The sequence below is a fragment of the Brienomyrus brachyistius genome, chromosome 3, assembly GCF_023856365.1.
Source record: "Brienomyrus brachyistius isolate T26 chromosome 3, BBRACH_0.4, whole genome shotgun sequence".
NCBI lineage: Eukaryota > Metazoa > Chordata > Actinopteri > Osteoglossiformes > Mormyridae > Brienomyrus > Brienomyrus brachyistius.
The window spans coordinates 19460137-19478633 of NC_064535.1; the positions used below are offsets into that span (position 1 = coordinate 19460137).

Below are 18497 nucleotides of genomic sequence, written 5' to 3' on the forward strand. Positions count from 1 at the left end.
CACCTGGTATAAACTATATAAGACATTGTGAAATCATCTCAGCAACACACTGCTGACCGTGGTATCTGACCACAGGAACATTGTCCCCACACACTGAACTACACAACTTCAGTGAACTGGGACCTTCATGTTAAACAGTGAGTTAGTAGGCTAAATGATTCTAGCCTTATTTCTGGCTCCAGGGGGCTACATAAGGCCCTTTCCCCATCATAGGAACCATGACCTTTATAGGTACTTAATCACTAGGCATGTAACAATGAATTGCAAATCGGTTAAAAATCGATGTAAATGTATGACGATTTAAACTGGCTGATGTGGAAAATGAATCGCTACTTTAGGAGAACTTCACGGCACTTTACTTAACAGAAAAACTGGTGTAATATTACACTTGATTTCACCACGTTAGTTTGACATCAGATGTCACTGTGTATTCACATTGATGTCGTACGTTTTTGGTTTTGACCGAACGCGAGATGGCCAGCGAATTTGAAATTGAGGACACACCCCCCCCCCATCTTAAATCGGCAGCATGGCAACATTTTAGTGCATGTCCACCGGCACCACAGTGAGAACGAAGATTATTAAAAGGGCAAACCACGCTAAGAAGCTGCACATGCAAGCCTTAGTTTATTTGGCAACTTATTTTGATCTGAGATTTTTTTAACAGTATTTTATTTAATTTCAGTTGCACTTAAGAGGACACAAAACAGTTTAGAAAGATAAAGGAATATTTTTGAATAAATTTGTCTGCAGCTCATTCTGTTAAAAAAATCGTGAGAAAATCGAATCGTGAGTTGAGTGTATCATTATATCCCTATTAATCACTCTGCAATGTTTTTAGGACAGATTTAATAATGAATTAGAAACGTCGCTATGCACGGGCCGTATAGAACTACAAAGGAGTCTGGGAGTTTGAGACCCTCTCATAAGTAGTTGCCACCCATCCTGTATTTTCATGTGTGATCCCAAAATTTGTGTCCCATTTTGAACCAATTCAGGACATGATTTGTCAGGAATTTCTGTATCCCTTGACCCAAACTCCAGTAACTAATAACTATCAAAACGATTTGTTCATCCTCCATTCTTCTGGGGGGGCCATTGTAGTTTCATATGAAATTATGTGTGAAGTTTAACCCACAAGCTTTTTGCATCTCCCATGCTTGTTTAACATAACAGTCCCAGTTCCTGTTGTGCGGTGGCAAAGCGACACAGAAACTACTAAAGTACCAGGTCAAGACAGCCCAGGAACTCAGAACCAGGGACCAGGTTCCTGAACTTCAGTAGGAAAGTGCCTATAGTGCCATAATGTTAATAAAGGCCATTATACAGCAGAGAGCGACGTCAGTGTTGATCAGGAAAGACTCGACAAGCACTCACCGGATTGAGCAGGACCGTGAGGAACAGTTCCCCCCCCCGGATGCTCCTGTCCAGCTCACGGGAGCCCCCAGGATACTCGTTATAGAAGATGGTGTGCGTGAATAGGCCACACGTCTGTCTGGGCAGCACCTGTGCAGCAGGGCAGGAGCAATAGGCACATGAAGTGGAGGATGGGGAAGAGAGAGAGACTAATGGCAAGGTGTGAGTTGGGGGGGCAGGGGTTCACCATGATGTCATTGTGGATGAAGCCCCGGCGATATCGGGCGGGCCGCAGGTGAGGGTATTCTTCTGTGCTGGTCACTTTAATGCCCCACACAGCCTTCCAGGCCTCATAGAGCTGGCTGTGCACGGGATACACCCCTGAGTGGTGGGGGGCTACGGCATAGCCCAAGTCTGTGGGAATCCCATGCTCCTGTAGAGGGTATGATCAGGGGACAACTTTCAGAAACCCACTGCACTGGAAAACGGCTCCAAGGCAAATAACACCATGTACAATCCACCAGACAAAATGAGTCATCAAGTGACGCACAAAGCTGATTTATAACAATGGTTCTGTTTGTCCACTAGAGGGCACTGCTAACCTATTTTCCTCAATTTATGGTGCCACACAGTTACTAAAATGGTTGAGTAAAGGTGATGGTGGCATCTTCCTGCATGACACCATTTCATCTGTTGGAAGCAGGAGCTGCTTTGCAAGGAGACCCAGCTCTGCTCCATTTGGCAGCTCGACTGCTTGTGTGCTGGAACACAGCAAGCCTCTCGCACTGAGACTCAATCTGACGGCAGGCTTTCCCGAAACACCACGGCTGTGTGCATCACATTCTGGCTGGGGCCAATAGCGGAGATGCCGGCAACATCTGAGGGCCGACGAGGGGCCTTGCAGCCAAACCACAGACTGACTCTCACCTTGGCAAAGAGCATGTTGAGGCGCATCTGCTCAGCCAGCACAGTGACGTTGTGAAACAGGTGTGGCTGCATGTGGCTCCACATGTGAGGGAACCACCAGAACTCCTTCCTGTGGTGCAGCAGCATGTCATCACCCCGATCCTCCTCATCAGTGCCTGCAGGCATAGGGGACAGCAGAATGGGTGGACGGTGGCAGTAGCACGTTGCTTTGAAGAGCAGGGACCACTAACGCATGTTGAGCTGGGGCCGAAGGTGACAGTCCCCAGAGCCCCATGGTCGCTTATTACTAATGCAGCACAAGACAGACATTATGCAGAGCTGATGGTGACAGGTGCCCCTGTCTGAGACAGCGTGTAGTCCCTGCAGTCACTGTCAGCACAGAGCGCCGTAACAGCAGGCTTAAGCCTCTGATAGACGAGCTGCGTCATGCACGCTCTTACCGGTGTGGTAGAACTTTCCAGAGAAGCCCAGGTTGAAGGTGAAATTGGGCACCAGGACGCGGAGCCTTTTTTGAGCACTGAGGAGAGCCTGCAGAACGAGAGGAAGTAGCATGACTCACTGCTGTAGCTAAAGGCAAGCAGACAGGGCATAAAACAGCCTTAACACCCTGGCAGAGTGTCCTATATAACACTGAATGACAGAGGGAACTGGAAGCCTAACCCTGAACAGCCTGTAGGTGGCTCTACAGTGAGGCTGAAGGGAAGGTGGGACTATCACACATGCAATGGTAAACAGGACCCGGGGGGGGGGGAAGAGCGGTCAGAATCCATTTGTGATTTCACATAAATGAGCTTGTGTATATGCCTAATCTTTGAAGCCCATGCATATAATTCAGGAGTCGTCACAGGAACTAACACAGTACAGGTCCTGCTGCTACAGCTCCTACAGGTCATGCCAAGGTTGCAGAACCATGAAGGAGTCCGTGGATCAGATGCCAGTTTCCAGCTCCCTGGCCTGTAGCCCTGTCATCGGCACAAACGGATTAAAAAAGGAAGCTGTAAAAGTGGCTAGGTGGTTCAGTCCCCCTGGGGGGTAATAGCACTGGTTTCATAAGCCATGGCATGAATGCATACAGGAGGCCCAAAACCACATCACCCCTGTGGGTCAGAGGGAATGGTACCCTCCAGATGGGCACTGTTTGTCTACTGGGGTTATAGTAGGCAAAAGCCCCCCTGTGCTGATGCCAAGCCCTGTTCTTATGTGCATTACGCAGCCAGGGGAGACCACAGCAGTCAGACAAGCAGGTCAAACCACACCAGAGGAGCTGACTGCTGGAAAAGTAAACAGGTGGGTTTGGGTAGGTGGGGTGGGGGGGTGTGACTGAAAATGCAGGTTTACTGTCATGGTTCCAGCAACTAATCAGCTTGACTGCTTCCTACTACATCAGGTGTTCCGAATGGGCTCACGACATATAGCACCTTACCACTGCCGCCAAGAGCTAAGCCATACCTGAGCCGAAGCACAGAGAGACAGTTTTCTAATGCAAAACATGTGAATCGTACCACACACTGAAAGCGGGACTAAACCAAGCTGGTTGTGTCACCACCATCTGATTCCTCAAAGTGCACCAATGATTTGCATTGATAGACAAGGATTATTTGAAGGAAAAATGGCATTTTCCATTTACTATTCATTATATAGTAGTACCGCACAAGTACTGATGCATTCCAGATTACTCAGAAATTGAAAATTTCCAACATCTGACAAAGTACTGAAGAAAATGCTGAATGGATATGGGTTCATATTGCAAATTTATGGAAGCTAAAGCTAATCCCGCTAGCGTTTGATGTGAACATAATACAGCAATTTTCAGACGTGCTAGTGGAAATTAGCACATAGTAAATCACGGTGTACACAATGTGGACAGTCAATAAGTGTCTTTTTGGTTTTTCGTCACTGTCGTTATCCAAACGCAGAAATGCCTTTACTGAGCTGAACCTTCTGCAGTGGAAAATCGAAGCGAGATGGAACCGTGTTGTAACTAGCGTCTCATTGTCGTACGGGTCAGGTATGGCCTAGTTCCTGATATCAGTGGAAAAGAGCTTCACAACTGAAGTTGTGTGACTCAGTGTCCAGTAAGTCACCTACAGATGCCGGCCCAGTGTAATGCAGACAGTCATTGAAGTATCCAGCTGAAGCCTACATTAAATTAACAGCAAGTTAATTAATTGCCTGACTGCTCCTGTGAGTCTACTCTCAGCTCCAGAGCCCTACGCATCCACAATCTGATTTCCCCATGCCTCCAATTGCATATCACACTGCACCTTGTCTAAGCTAACGCACAATTAATCCTCCCATTATTCTTCTATTAATTTCACTTGACACTTCTGGCAGAAGAAGCTGGTAAGGGAACAACGGGCCGAGAGTGTGCCGAGAGTCCTGGACTGTTGCAGGAACATAAAACAATCCATATTCGTTTTAGTCACTTCGAATTACGCCGAGGAGGCAGGACAGTCATTGAATGGACTGCAGTGTCAGCCTGATGGGCACGTCTGTAGCACATGACAGGTTCTACGTGCCCAGCTAATGACCACACGCTTACAGCTCATTACAGAGACCTGCTGAGACCAACAGCATGCTGGAGCCATTTTAAATGTTTAAACAGATACATCAATGTTCTTGTGTAACTGAAGTTAAATATTTTTTCAGATATTCTTCCCCCTTCCAGTGGCAGTCATTAATCTCCACCACAGGTCAACAACTTCGAGGTACAGGTCCCCAACGACCTCCGCAGGTAGGCCATGTACTCACCTCAACGTCAGACACCTTCATGCGAGTGCCCTCTTTGCCTACGAAGATGTCGTCCACATCGACCAAAAGGTAACGGTCCAGAGACAGGCACAATCGCTTGCCAGTTAGGTAGGCAATGGAATCCACAAAGATTAGCTTGTGCAGCCAAAAGGACAGGTTGTTACCAAAGAACACCCTCTGGATGCCATCATGGAGGCCCAGGTCCTGTACCACGGTAGCATGAACCACCTGACTGGAACCTAAGTGGAGCAGAGCCTCTGGAGAATGGGTGTTGGCCAGGAGAACAGGTTCATAGGTGCTATGGTTGGACTGGAAAACTGTCCAGTCATCCCCGGGTAATGGGCCTTGGTCCACCTCATTGGCTTGGGTGATGTAAAGTAGTGGGGCAGCTGGGTTGATGCGGTAGTCACGCAGGCCCAGGTTCGAGTGCAGGAACAAAGGGAAGCCTTTGAGCTGAGCACTGAGTAGTGAGTTCTCGTTGGCCTTGAAGAAGCTGATGACCCCCACACCAAACTCCACACAGTACTTGTCCAGCAGCTCACGGTTCCAGGCGTCCAGGTTGACATACTTGAGAACATTCTCGTAGATGACAAGGGCGTAGCGCCCCCGGTCCCCTTCAGTCAATGTGGGCATGTCACCCTTCCCGGGAGCAATCTCTGTCTGGTACTTGAAGCGGCTAGACTCCAGGATGGCCACAATCTCTTGGCCTAGTTGAGAGTAAACGCTCTCTACAAACACTAGCACCACAGGGTCTGTGCGCGAATTGTCCACTGGTTTAAGAAATTGCCGGTTGGCCTGTGGGGGAAGAAACAGGGGCACGCGCTGACCTCCTGTTGATGTGGCTACTGCCACACAATCGCTAATGGGGAGGGGGGGGCCTTCCTTGATTTTGGGGTTGTTGCTGACATAGTAAGCAAGGAAAGCCATGGACAGCAGACAGAAGACTATGAGTGCTAAGATGAGGCGATGCAGCTCCATCTGCCTCATGCCCCGCACCAGCTTCCAGACGCCCATCATGGCGTTGCTGGGGGGGGACAGTCAAAGTTGGGATCAAGCAGGACTCAAGGATGGCAAAAGAGTGGCGGAGGTGGCAACCTGAGGCAGCGGAGAAGGAAAAGGAGTGGGGCTGACCAACAGATACTAGCACTGAGTTCTGCTTGTAGAAAGCCATTTAAGCTAGGTCACCATGGCCCGCATAACCCATGACTCAGCATGTACTTCTTCTCTCTAGCCTTTTCCAGCTGGTACCGGAATCCTGCCTTTATCGATCGATCAAACCAGGTTCTCGTATCTGGTGTACAACAGCTCCCTTGCAGAAACACCTTGAGCAACAGACTGCCTCTTGTGCACCAATGTCCAACTTCCTTTGTTGACACCACCCCTCCACACAGGTTAGCTTTCTCGCCCTCTTTAGGCGATTGTACACTCTAGTCCTCAGTCACTTGCGCAGAGCAAGCTCACAGCCGTCATGGGTGTTATCGCATGTACTTAAACCACCTTCCCAGGCAGTATCTTCAGCAGTGCCGTCGCCCTCCATCCATTCTAGAAGCCATCGTCGTGGCAGCAGCAGCTGCTAACACTGAGCACTGCTCTTGGAGTCCCAGTCTGCATCCTTCCCAGCATGCATGAGGTAGGTCACAGACCTGTGGAGACAGAGGTGGAAAGAGCAGTTATCACATGGCTAGCAGAGGTCACAGCACAGTCATTCACAGATTCTTCTAACAGAAAATGGCCTTAATGATCCATAACTGTGGAGAGATACCAGCTCCTTGCCCATTGCGCTGTACTACAAGAGAGCAGCCAGAGGCTTAGCCAAAGGGCCCGAGACCAAAACAAGTATCCGTGAGTTAACAGCATTGTATGAGAACCCACCTGTCACCACGAAGGAGAAATGGCGCAAAACGTTTTTTTACCAGGCCGAGTCTGACTCTCAGAAAGCCGACTCAACGGAGGAAGCCAGTGGTGCCAACAATCAGTAAATCACATGGCTTTTAAAGTTCCAGTGTACCCCACCAAGCCAACTTTTAGAGGTCAAGAAAACGGGGGGGGGGGGGGGGGGGAATCTTCCTCACGCTTCAACACGTAGGTTACACATAAAAAATTTCTCACATTTTCAAAAACCTCCACTGCACATGGCTTTTGAAACATCTAAAGGAAGTCTATTTTTCGTATGAACCTGAGAGAAGGTTGAAATAGACATCATGGTGATCAATATGCTCCCCCTGCATTTAACATTCTTGCTGTGAAGCTGATTTATATTAAGATGCTGCATAAAACCTGTGTATACTAAGAGGAAAACCAACTTCAACTGTTTCGAGGGGCTTCAAAATGTCAACCAAAAAGGGGACCCATTAGATCCCACAGCACTTGCTTGGAGGACTGAGCACAAGCCAGAATATGGTTAAATCGGGGGTGAATCCAACATTAACATGGAAAGAGGGAACTTCACAGACTGCCTTAGAAAGGCACCACCTGATATTCCTCAAGTGTTGGAGCAGGCTGCAGTAGTTCATGAGGATTAGGGGGTTGACTTATCATATAAGGCATATAGAGAAGTATCTGCCATCTGGGTCACTCCCAAAGTCAAATATGAAGACGTAATCATGGCTCTGATGCAGTGATGTATGAAAGTGGTGGTCTGAGGGAGCCAGGGATACAGGAATCTGCCAGGCCACCCAGAAGATTCACAGTGTTTACCCCTTATTAACATGCCACAGCCAATTTGTTGCTTATGAGGACACTAATAAGGCTTATAGTTCCTTAACAAAAACTCTCTGTCTCTTTCAAAGCACAAAAAGAGACGTAACCCTTGTGTACATTGGACTTTCAGGAAACACTATTACTTATATAAAAATCAAGACACAAAATCAAAGCTAACCTGTGTGGAGGGGTGGTGTAAACAAAGGAAGTTGGGCATTGGGGCACAAGAGGCAGTCTGCTGCTCGCACAAACACGGACAGGCTGAACCGCTGACTCTCAATGCGTCCACCTGGCAGAAGAGGAGCAGATCACGCTACAGACAGAACAGCCAGAGCGAATGCTGACCAAAACCCCGCACACCAGAGCACAACATACAGCCGAGAGAAGCTCCTCATTTCATTAACATGTAAAGCCACACTTACACCTGACACACAGAACTGGTTCCAGACACCTCCCCCCCCCCCCCCCCCCCCGCACCAGCACAGCAGGTACCAGCTGCAAATCAACAATGCTCTATCACAGATGGCTGGCATCCATAAAGCCGCACTCACACCCTCCTTGCCTTCCAGTGTCCTCAGTGCTCTATGCCTCCCGCATTGTTCTGTTGTTGCAGCATTATAGCTGCCATCACCAGTCTGGGCTCCAACAAACACCACTCTTCCAATTAAAATCTTTGGCAGCGTCTCCTGCGGCAGTGCCGAATCCACAACAGACAAAAGCTAACGGGCAGCCAGAGGGATACTAATGCACACGTGCTCACCGGCCTCAGCTCCTGCCAACCAGAGTCTCTGGTTCCAAGGACTCACGGGCACAAGTCATTTTGAGGAGTGTCCCAGGTACAGGGTGGATCTGACCACAGGACCAAACACAAAGCTGTCAGGGTCACTGGTCCAGCAAACTTCCCAGGCAAAGGCCAGAGCCACAGCATACATAGAAACCATATCTGCACACTGAAGAGCTCAACAGACCCCTAAAATAACCCCAAAAATCAACAACTCCATGCCATGCATCCGGAAAACAAACTTATGGCAAGACAAAAAAAGCACACAACCATACCAAAGACATCTATTTACACAATGCTCAGCTCTCGCAGAAAAAGTGAAAGGAAAAAAAAAAGCTGAGAGCCTCATCTAAGGACTAATAAAGATGCCAAATCAAGACAACTGATAGTTGTGGAAGACAATTCCAGAGCTGTAATGTTCTGAGAGCTGTACAGGGCATAAAGAACAGAGAGCACAGTTAGATTGTACCATCTCTACACAAACCTTTCATTCCAGCTCTCAGTGAAGAGCTAACAACCATGTATGTATTCTATGTAACAATTGTTCCATTATGAAGTCAGTTCACTGACATTATTATACAAAGAGGCAGCAAAGAATATCTCAGGTGGTACACACTACAAAGAATAGTTGTTCCTTTGAAAAACTGTTCCCCCATTCAAAGGTGTTAGATGTAGCTGTTAAATGCTGCTCTGGTGCAGAGAGTCTGCTGTCACATAGGAAAAGGCCAAAGCGATTTCCATGAAACTGCACACACACACAAACACACTGGGTGAACAAGCAAATTTCACACAAACAACGCAGCAGTGTGTGGCGACAGTGCTACGCATTGCACACTGTACTGCTGGACTTACATGATTTTAAATAATGGTTCAACAGTATCAAGTGTTTTTTTTTGTTAAATCAAATCTTAAGTTTAATGCTGCTGCTTTTGCATGAGCATTGCATACAATCTCTGAGACAACCATATCATTTTCATCCTTGCAAAAGCAAACAAGAACTGGGGTCTCATTTTAAAAATTTTGTGTAGAACTCATACTAAAAGTGTACGTGCGCTCAAAACACGTCAAAATGACGTACATAAAGAAAAAGTCAGATTTATAAAAACGTGCGCACACACACCTGCATGCAATATATGCTTTATAAATTGCACTCTACCCGGGATTCTGCATACGTGGATTTGCCGCATATTCCGCCCTCTACACACCCCCTACCCGCCCCCGTTCAACCATACATGGTCAATGCAAATTTACACCTCATGCATATTTAAGCCTTCAATGTAAACCTGAAAAACTCACGGCATCATGGCAACCGAGGGGAGAAGTAAGAAGGGATTTTTTTCTGAAACCGAGATAGATGTGCTTATGGGTGAAGTGGAAAGCAGAAAAAATGTTTTATTTGATGGTGGTGGGGTGATAAAAATAAAGGCAGTGAGTAGCAACAGGTGACGAATGGAATGAGTGAGTGCGTGAGTGAGTGCGTGAGTGAGTGAGTGCGTGAGTGAGTGAGTGAGTGAGTGGGTGGGTGGCTGAGTGTGAGTGAGTGAGAGTGCGAGAGTGAGTGAGTGAGTGTGAGTGAGTGAGTGAGTGAGTGGGTGGGTGAGTGGGTGGGTGAGAGTGCGAGAGTGAGTGAGTGAGTGTGAGTGAGTGAGTGAGTGAGTGCGAGAGTGAGTGGGTGGGTGGGTGGGTGAGTGAGTGAGTGAGTGAGTGAGTGAGTGAGTGAGTGAGTGAGTGAGTGGGTGAGTGAGTGGGTGGGTGAGTGAGTGGGTGAGTGAGTGAGTGAGTGAGTGAGTGAGTGAGTGAGTGGGTGGGTGGGTGGGTGGGTGAGTGAGTGAGTGGGTGGGTGGGTGGGTGGGTGAGTGAGTGAGTGAGTGAGTGAGTGCTGCAAACAGGACGGTGCCCGAAATACAAAAAAAAGTGGTCAGATTTGAAAGTGATTATAAAAAAAAGTAATGCAGAGGATCGAAAAAGCGTGTCTGATGCATCCAAACATCGGCATCTGCATTTCAGCAAGCCGATGGCACGCTCCACAACGGTGCATGCATGAGCATGAGCATCGTTATAGAAAATACTGAGCCCTTTTTTTACGCCAAATGAAGTTCTGCTTGTTCCTCCCAAATAGTTCAATTTTAGTTTCATCACTCCACAAAACATTTTCCCAGTATCACTGTGCTCCTTCACAAACTTCAGGCGTTTAGCAATGTTCTTTTTTGACAACAGTGGCTTCCTTCTTGGTGCTCTGCCATGGACTCCTTTCTTCTTCAGTGTTTTGTGTATTGTTGATTCATGGACACACGTTAGACAGTTCTAATGACTTCAAGTCTTTCGCTGTCACTCTAGGGTTCTTCTTTACCTAAAAGATGACTTTGCGTTGTGCTCCTGGGGTCATCTTGGTCGGGCGCCCACTTCTAGGCAGAGTAGCCACAGTACCAAATTGTCTCCATTTATGGACATCTTGCCTAACAGTAGACTGATTAATATGTGACATCTTTGAGATGACTTTGTAACCCTTTCCAGCCTTATGTAACTTAACAATTCTTGATTGTAGGTCTTCAGACAGCTCTTTTGTGTGAGGCATGGTTCCCATCTGGATATGGTTCTTGTCAAAAGCCCAAACTCAACCGTTTCAGTGGTTTTTATCAACCAAAGTCATTTTAGGTCACACCCTCGTTTCATTAAATGGACTCCAGGTGTGCTAAATTCTGACTGTAATGAACTTTTAAAAAAGTTCACTTACTTTTCCCAACCTTCAGTTTCACAGTTTGAATCAAATATTCAATATACGGTCAAATATTCTTTGATAATCTGTGTATCTTTAGTTATAGGACACTGTGTTTGTATATTATTGCGACTTAAATGAAGATACAACTATGTTTTATATGGGATTTAGTCATAAATATAGAAAATTCCGGGGCAGCATGGTGGTGCAGTGGTTAGCACTGTTGCCTCACACCTCTGGGACCCAGGTTCGAGTCTCCGCCTGGGTCACATGTGTGTGGAGTTAGCATGTTCTCCCCATGTCGTCATGGGGTTTCCTCCGGGTACTCCGGTTTCCCCCCACAGTCCAAAGACATGCTGAGGCTAACTGGTGTTGCTAAATTGCCCATAGCAGTGCATGTGTGTGTGAATGGTGTGTGAGTGTGCCCTGTGATGGGCTGGCCCCCCATCCTGGGTTGTTCCCTGCCTCATGCCCATTGCTTCTGGGATAGAGACTCCGGACCCAATAGGATAAGCGGTTCGGAAAATGGATGAATGGATAGAAAATTCCAAGGGGTTCACATACTTTTTACTTTGACTGTACATAGATCAGATAAAAATTATTGGAACTAAAAACTTTTTAGCAGGCATTTAAAATTGTGAATGGAGTCTGCAGATCAAAGGATCAGTGGAAGAACATTCCAAAGTCTGGGTACAATAACCTCAATGGTTCGGTCATGCTTGGTCTAAAGGAAGTGCGTGTGATGAATAAGAGCTCAGCATGGACAGTGGAGTGCATTTCTGAGAAATTTTACAAAAATGAGTGAGGAAGAGAAATGGAAACAAGAAGTGGTCACTAAAAGACATGGGTCTTCCCTGTATGGAAATATTTTGGAGTCCATAGAGCTTATATTGTGCAAAAGTGAGTGACATGGTGGCACAACTTGCAGAAACATCACCAGCTTATTTGATGGGCTCAGTTGGTAGATAAGTTCAATTTGTCTATAGTTTATTTTGTGCAACTTTTGCCATTATATATTGCAATATTTATCACTAACAATTACATATCACATTATGATATTTGAAATCTGTTGAATGTCATGTAGCCCATCCACAAACCATCTTAACCCACAACTGAGTTCTATATAATTTCCCTACTGTTTAAAAACCACCAGCTAACAAAATGTGATGCTATCAGCAGCTTCATTTTCCACAATCTGCCTTTCCAGGGTTGTCTTTTACTTTTTTGTCTTATTACATCTTTCCAAGCATCAACCGCAGGAGCGGTTCTGCAAGGTCTTACTCCATTTGTTATTTACACCCAAAGAAATAATACACTCTGCACCTGGCAGACCAAAAAAAGTGGCTTTCAATTCTCAGCAGGCATGTCTGAACAGACCTGACCGAGACCATGAAATTCAATGACTGGGCTGTCTGTCAACAGGCAGAGAACAGACATTCAGGTCTTAATTACACCTCACTCAGGAAATACAGGGGGAGGAACAGCATGGGGAAATAGCAGCAGTGTTGGATGAAACAAAGACAAGTATGTGTTAGAAAACATTTCATAGTTTTTACTCATATGTGGCCCTTGGAATGAGGAATATCCTTTTCCTGGAAAAAAAAACTAAGGATTAATAAAGGAAAAAAAGTGCCAGTGATAATAGTAGTAACATATCAGTAGTGGACACACCAATGGATTGGACCTGGAAGTCTGGGTACACAGAACTGTTGCAAATGCTGGCATTTCTGAGACGTCTGGAGGCTGCAGGCTGGTAACTTGGTGGTCATGGGAGTATAGAGAGCCCGCAGGCGTCACATCCGGCTACAATGCTGTGTTAAATGTCTCACAGTGCCATGTGCCAACCGGCCTCAATGTTTTGGGGGAAAGAATAATAAGATCCCTTGGAGCAGAAACTTGTGAAAGAATGAAGATAAAAACTAGTCTGACTTGAGGAGAGAAGGAGCTGAAAAGATCACAGAGAAGCATCCCTGAGCACACTGTCCATCCTTCCTTAACTGTGCTCAGGTTAGCCCGATCCTCACCACACCCAACCCCAGGATATGCCTCTTCGAGGGTCATCATTGCCCCCCCTCCCTTCCCTAAGGGGAATGTTAACGTTCAAAGGTGATCTCATTTAATTTTGCACTCAAACTTCATTCGCTATTCAGACTAAAACAATTTTCTAAACTGGAAACGGGAAGGGAAATAAAAACAGCAGGCTTCTGACACTCGGCTGATTCAGACACGACGCTTACAATGGCAGCGGCATGAGACACAATGGCACGATGCTCCCTGTGCTCCGGCTGGCGGACGTCTCAAAGGCATTCATGAGATGACCGTCCTGGAAAGCACTATTCATCCTGGATGCAGGACACCATACTCATTGATCCCAAACTTCAAAAGTGCTCTTTCTACAAATGGTTTGACTTCACACCGGCAACATCTAACTGAGCACACTCACTCTCTTCTTTTCTGAAATTACCCCGTGCCAGTGGCTGCCACTTAACATTTTAATAAACTGATTCTGCGTGAGGATGCTTTCCACAGTGCTGCAGTAGAAAGCCCTTAGGATCATTGGAGAGACCCCAAACTTCCTCAGCTCCTCATCCTCTCTACTGGAGTCCTGGTGATGTTGCTGCTGTTTCCTGCTAAACTCCACCACCAGCTCCTTGGTCTTGCTGAAGTTCAGCTGGAGGTGGTTTTCCTGACACCACCAGGTTCTCTACTTCTCCCAAGTAGGTCGTCTCATCATTGTTGGAGACCAGCGATCCTGGCATTCACTACGACATGGATCTAGCTGTCAACTTATGGCTTTTGATTCGGCAAGCATGCGGCACTTGATGGTCAGGTATTCCAGGTGAGGCGAGCAGTAGCCGAAGAGAGTAGCCACACATCTAGCATTGCACCACTTGTTCTTAACCATGAAACAGACTCCCCCACATTTACCTTTGTTAGACTCCACTGTTCTTTCTATTTAAAACATGTAAAAAGAGTCCGACTGGCTCATGGCACGGTCTGGCATGGTGGGCGGGAGCCATGTCTCAGTAAAGAACAGAATGTTACAGTCCCTCATGTCTCGCTGGAAAGTCACTCAGGGTCTCCAGTGACTGTATGTCAGCCAGCAGGATACTGGGCAGCAAGGTACAATGTGCTTGTTCTCTCAGTATGTTGCAGATGCAGTGGCTTGTTTGTTTTTCGGCGCGTACCAGCATCGCAATGATCGTTCTCTTCCAAGCCGCGGATTATCTCAGCGGGCCATTAGGGGTTTGGCTTCTAATTGTCCAAAATGAAAATTGAAAACTGATTTCCTACGTCCAGCAGTGTTCTGCTGCCATATGTTACCAGACCTGAAGACGTTCTAACATTAAGAAGCACTACAAACAAATAAAACACGTACAATCTGGACGGAGCAGTCAGGAAGGCATCTGGACGTAGCCGTGCCATCTTGGAAGGATCTGTTGTATAAAGGAAATAACATACTCAAAGTACCTATGATTGAATTACAGCCATGATATATTGGAGTACAACCGCAATCCTTCTCATTTGTTATTGATTAAATGTGAAATTTCTTCCCAGGTAGATATTCCACAGTCAATTGTAAGCAGTGTTATTCCAAAGCGGAAATGTTTAAGAACAACAAATTCAGCCATGAAGTGGCAGACCACATAAAGGAACAGATTGGGGTAGGCAAGTGCTGAGGCGCATAGTGCATAAAAGTGGGCAGTGCTTTGTTGACTCATTAAAAGCAGAGTGTCAGACTTCCTCTGACATTAACCCCAGCACAAAAAATGGGCTTCCTTGGCTGAGTAGTTGCATGCTACTCTGTCAGGAAGTCTGACTGATTGATTGATTTTCGGTACATGTCTTTCAGTTTGGTACACACGTGTGCCGAACAAATGTCGCAAATCTTTGTGTTTGTGGGTTTCCCCCGAGCAACATTCGGAAAGGGGTGGATGAAGCCGTGCCACTACGCATGCTACTTTGTGCAAGGAAGTTGTTAAGGTGCACATTTAGAAAGTTAACTGTACCTGATCTGTACGGCATTTAAATCAGCAGCTTTCCACTTCATATCTCAAAACATACAAAACACAACAAAATAAACTGACATTAATGGATATTTATTTTTATTCACTTGAGAGAATATTTATTTCGATTTACTTTTAAGTAAAAATTTTAGTTTTTTTATTGGTCGGTTGCAGCAGTATTGACAAAGACCTTTTATTTAAGAAAGACAGTGGTTCAATAAACCACTGTTTAATAAAGAAAAAAATAAGTGATTTATCTTTTGTTTCCTTTATCATCATTATACCAAAAACATACCGAACTGTAACTTCAAAACAGAGGTGCGTACTGAACCGCAACTTTTGTTTACCATTACACCCCTAATAGGTGTATTAGCCCACTTGATCCAATCCCTTCTGCATTGTTTCAGACAATCTCTCTAGACCTTCTCCCCTTCATCACGACTATCATTAATGGCTCCATAACCTCCGGTCATGTACCAACAGCATTCAAAATAGCCAGGGTCATTCCCATCATAAAAAAACCCACTCTAAATCCCTCAGACACTTGCAGCTACCGACCAGTATCGCTTCTTTCCTTCCTTTCAAAAATCCTCGAACGTACAGTCTACAACCAGCTTTCTCTCTATCTCTCTCAGAACAACCTCCAGGATCCTAATCAGTCTGGCTTTAAAGCAGCTCACTCTACAGAGACTGCCCTCTTAGCAGTCACTGAGAAGCTACATGCTGCCAGATCAGCCAAACTGTCATCTGTCCTCATCCTTCTTGACCTATCAGCAGCATTTGACACGGTCAACCACAAAACTCTCCTATCCATCCTTAGGAGTCTTGGCATTGGTGGCCTGGCCTGGTGCTGGCTGGCTTCCTACTTAGAAGGCCGAACATACCAAGTGACATGGAATGGATCCACATCTACTCCACGTTGTCTTTCCACCGGTGTCCCTCAGGGCTCGGTTCTTGGCCCTCTCCTATTCTCCCTCTACACTAAATCTCTTGGCGAAGTTATATCCTCACATGGCTTCTCCTACCACTGCTATGCCGATGACACTCAACTCATCCTCTCCTTCCCTCCCTCAGACACTCATGTCTCCACTAAGATCTCTACATGCTTGGCAGACATCTCATCTTGGATGACCACTCACCAGCTAAAACTCAACACTAGTAAAACTGAGCTGCTTTACATCCCGGCTGACTCATCCCCCCTCCAGGACCTTGCGATCTCTTTCAACAACTCCCTGATCCGTCCTTCGGTTTCTGCTAGAAACCTTGGAGTTACCATAGATGATCGGTTGTCATTTTCCTCACATATCGCCAGTCTTTCTCGCTCTTGTCGGTTTCTCCTCTAACATCAGGAGGATACGTCCATTTCTTTCCACTCAGGCTACCCAGATACTCGTCCAGTCCCTCGTCATCTCACGCCTTGACTACTGCAACTCGCTTCTAGCGGGTTTACCACTGAGCGCCATCCGTCCCCTCCAACTGATTCAGAATGCAGCTGCTCGTCTTGTTTTCAACCTTCCCTAGTTCTCCCACACCACTCCTTTGCTGTGCTCCCTCCACTGGCTTCCTGTAGCTGCACGCATCAGATTCAAAACACTGATGCTCGCATACAAAGCCAAAAATTCTCTGGCACCATCCTACCTAAAGGACCTCATCACACCCAGCTCTGCACCACGATCTCTCCGATCCTCCAGCACTGCTCGACTGGTCCCACCTCCCCTCAAGGCACAAGGAAGACACGCATCTCGGCTCTTCTCTGTCCTGGCGCCTAATTGGTGGAATGAACTCCCCCTAGATGTCCGAACAGCTGAATCCTTGAATGTCTTCAAGCGATGACTCAAAACTTTTCTTTTTCAGAAATACCTGACGTAGAACTTCTATATTCTTACTCGACTCTTTTTCTGGTGTGTGTTAAAAATAAATAAATAAATAAATAAATAAATAAATAAATAAATAAAAATTCTGCACTACTCAATGGCGTTCTCAGAGATAGTATTCGTAGCTGGGGTCCTTATTGAGCTAGCATCGAAAATTCATTGCAGAGTCTCAAAGCACTTATGTAAGTCGCTCTGGCTAAGGGCGTCTGCCAAATCCTGTAAATGTAAATGTAAATGTAATAGTAATGTCTGTGGATTCAGAATGGGATGTCACAAACGTTTCAGTAGGTGTAATAGCCAGGTGTTGCAATACTATCATCCAAATAGCGTATGTAAAGAAATGAGCATCCTGTGATATAGGACATGCAGATGGCATGAAGACCATTCGATAACATACCTAACACAGTCCGAGTTCCCATTCACACAATTCAGATAGCAGTGATCCTAAAACACAGCCTGTCTCTATAGTAATTATCTGATGTACATAGCTACATGAAAGCTATGTGTGCTGAATTAGTAACAATGAGATAACCAGCTGCTTAATTACACGAGGTGGAAACATCCCGTACTAAATATTCCCCAGCAATATTGTCATACCCCAGCAATATTGTCATGCCGCTAAGCTGAGTGGAAATGTGAAGGCACTGCTGATACTTAATGCATTTTCACTTTGAGAAAAAAGTTCCACAGTAATAAAAAAAACAAACCAGGATCATTCACGCTGCAGCCAAGCACTAGAGAGTGCCCAGAACCACATGGTCTGCTAGAGAGTATTAATGAGGTCTGTTAAGTCTGCTCAGGAGACAGCCAAACAAATGTCAGGAGCACCAGAGGAGAGGAGTCAATCTGGTGATGATAGAGGCTCACGCTCTACTAATCACACTAATTCCAAGCAGGCCTCCCTATGGGACACTCTGTACCTCCTGTCTTCCAGCAAGAGACCACAGTCTACCCTGTCGCGTAGATTAGCTCTTACACATGTACACCGTCACAACCAGGTCACGTGTTCTCCTGCACATGGCAACTGACACGAGCACAGGCACAGCAAAGCCATCACTGGAAAAGGTTATAAAATGGGACATGGGAACAAAACCAGCAGGCACATGAGAAAGATTAACATCTCTAAGTGACGTATGAGGTCACTAGGTGCCCGGCTTGGATAGAATTGTGGCATCCTGTGGTATTTTTGGTATACCATAGGCTAATTAATCCATTTTGCCAAAATTCCATTGTAGCAACTCAAAATCATACTCAGTAGTTTGTATTAGGAATGCACCGATCCAACTTTTTCAGTTCCAATACCAACATCGGGGCTTTGGGTATCGGCCGATCCTGAGTACCAATCCAATGCCGGTGATTAATTAATAAGATGTATGTCACACTTT

The 18497-nt window shown here is 46.1% G+C and overlaps 1 protein-coding gene across 3 annotated transcripts in view; it reads right to left on the reverse strand.

Annotated features, from left to right (window-relative positions):
- The window catches only part of LOC125739403 (bifunctional heparan sulfate N-deacetylase/N-sulfotransferase 2-like), an 81932-nt gene that overhangs the window by 5824 nt on the left and 57611 nt on the right, over nt 1–18497 (reverse strand). For 2 of the 3 annotated variants that reach the window (XM_049009490.1, XM_049009488.1), the window contains 5 exons: nt 5035–6677; nt 2724–2811; nt 2284–2438; nt 1604–1789; nt 1378–1506 (listed from right to left, as the gene is read on the reverse strand). In XM_049009490.1, coding sequence (XP_048865447.1) covers nt 1378–1506; nt 1604–1789; nt 2284–2438; nt 2724–2811; nt 5035–6051 — 1575 coding nt within the window. In that variant the 5' untranslated portion in view covers nt 6052–6677. Of the gene's footprint in view, nt 1–1377; nt 1507–1603; nt 1790–2283; nt 2439–2723; nt 2812–5034; nt 6678–7912; nt 8024–18497 lie in introns of all 3 variants that reach the window. The other variant, XM_049009489.1, reaches the window with a different exon arrangement.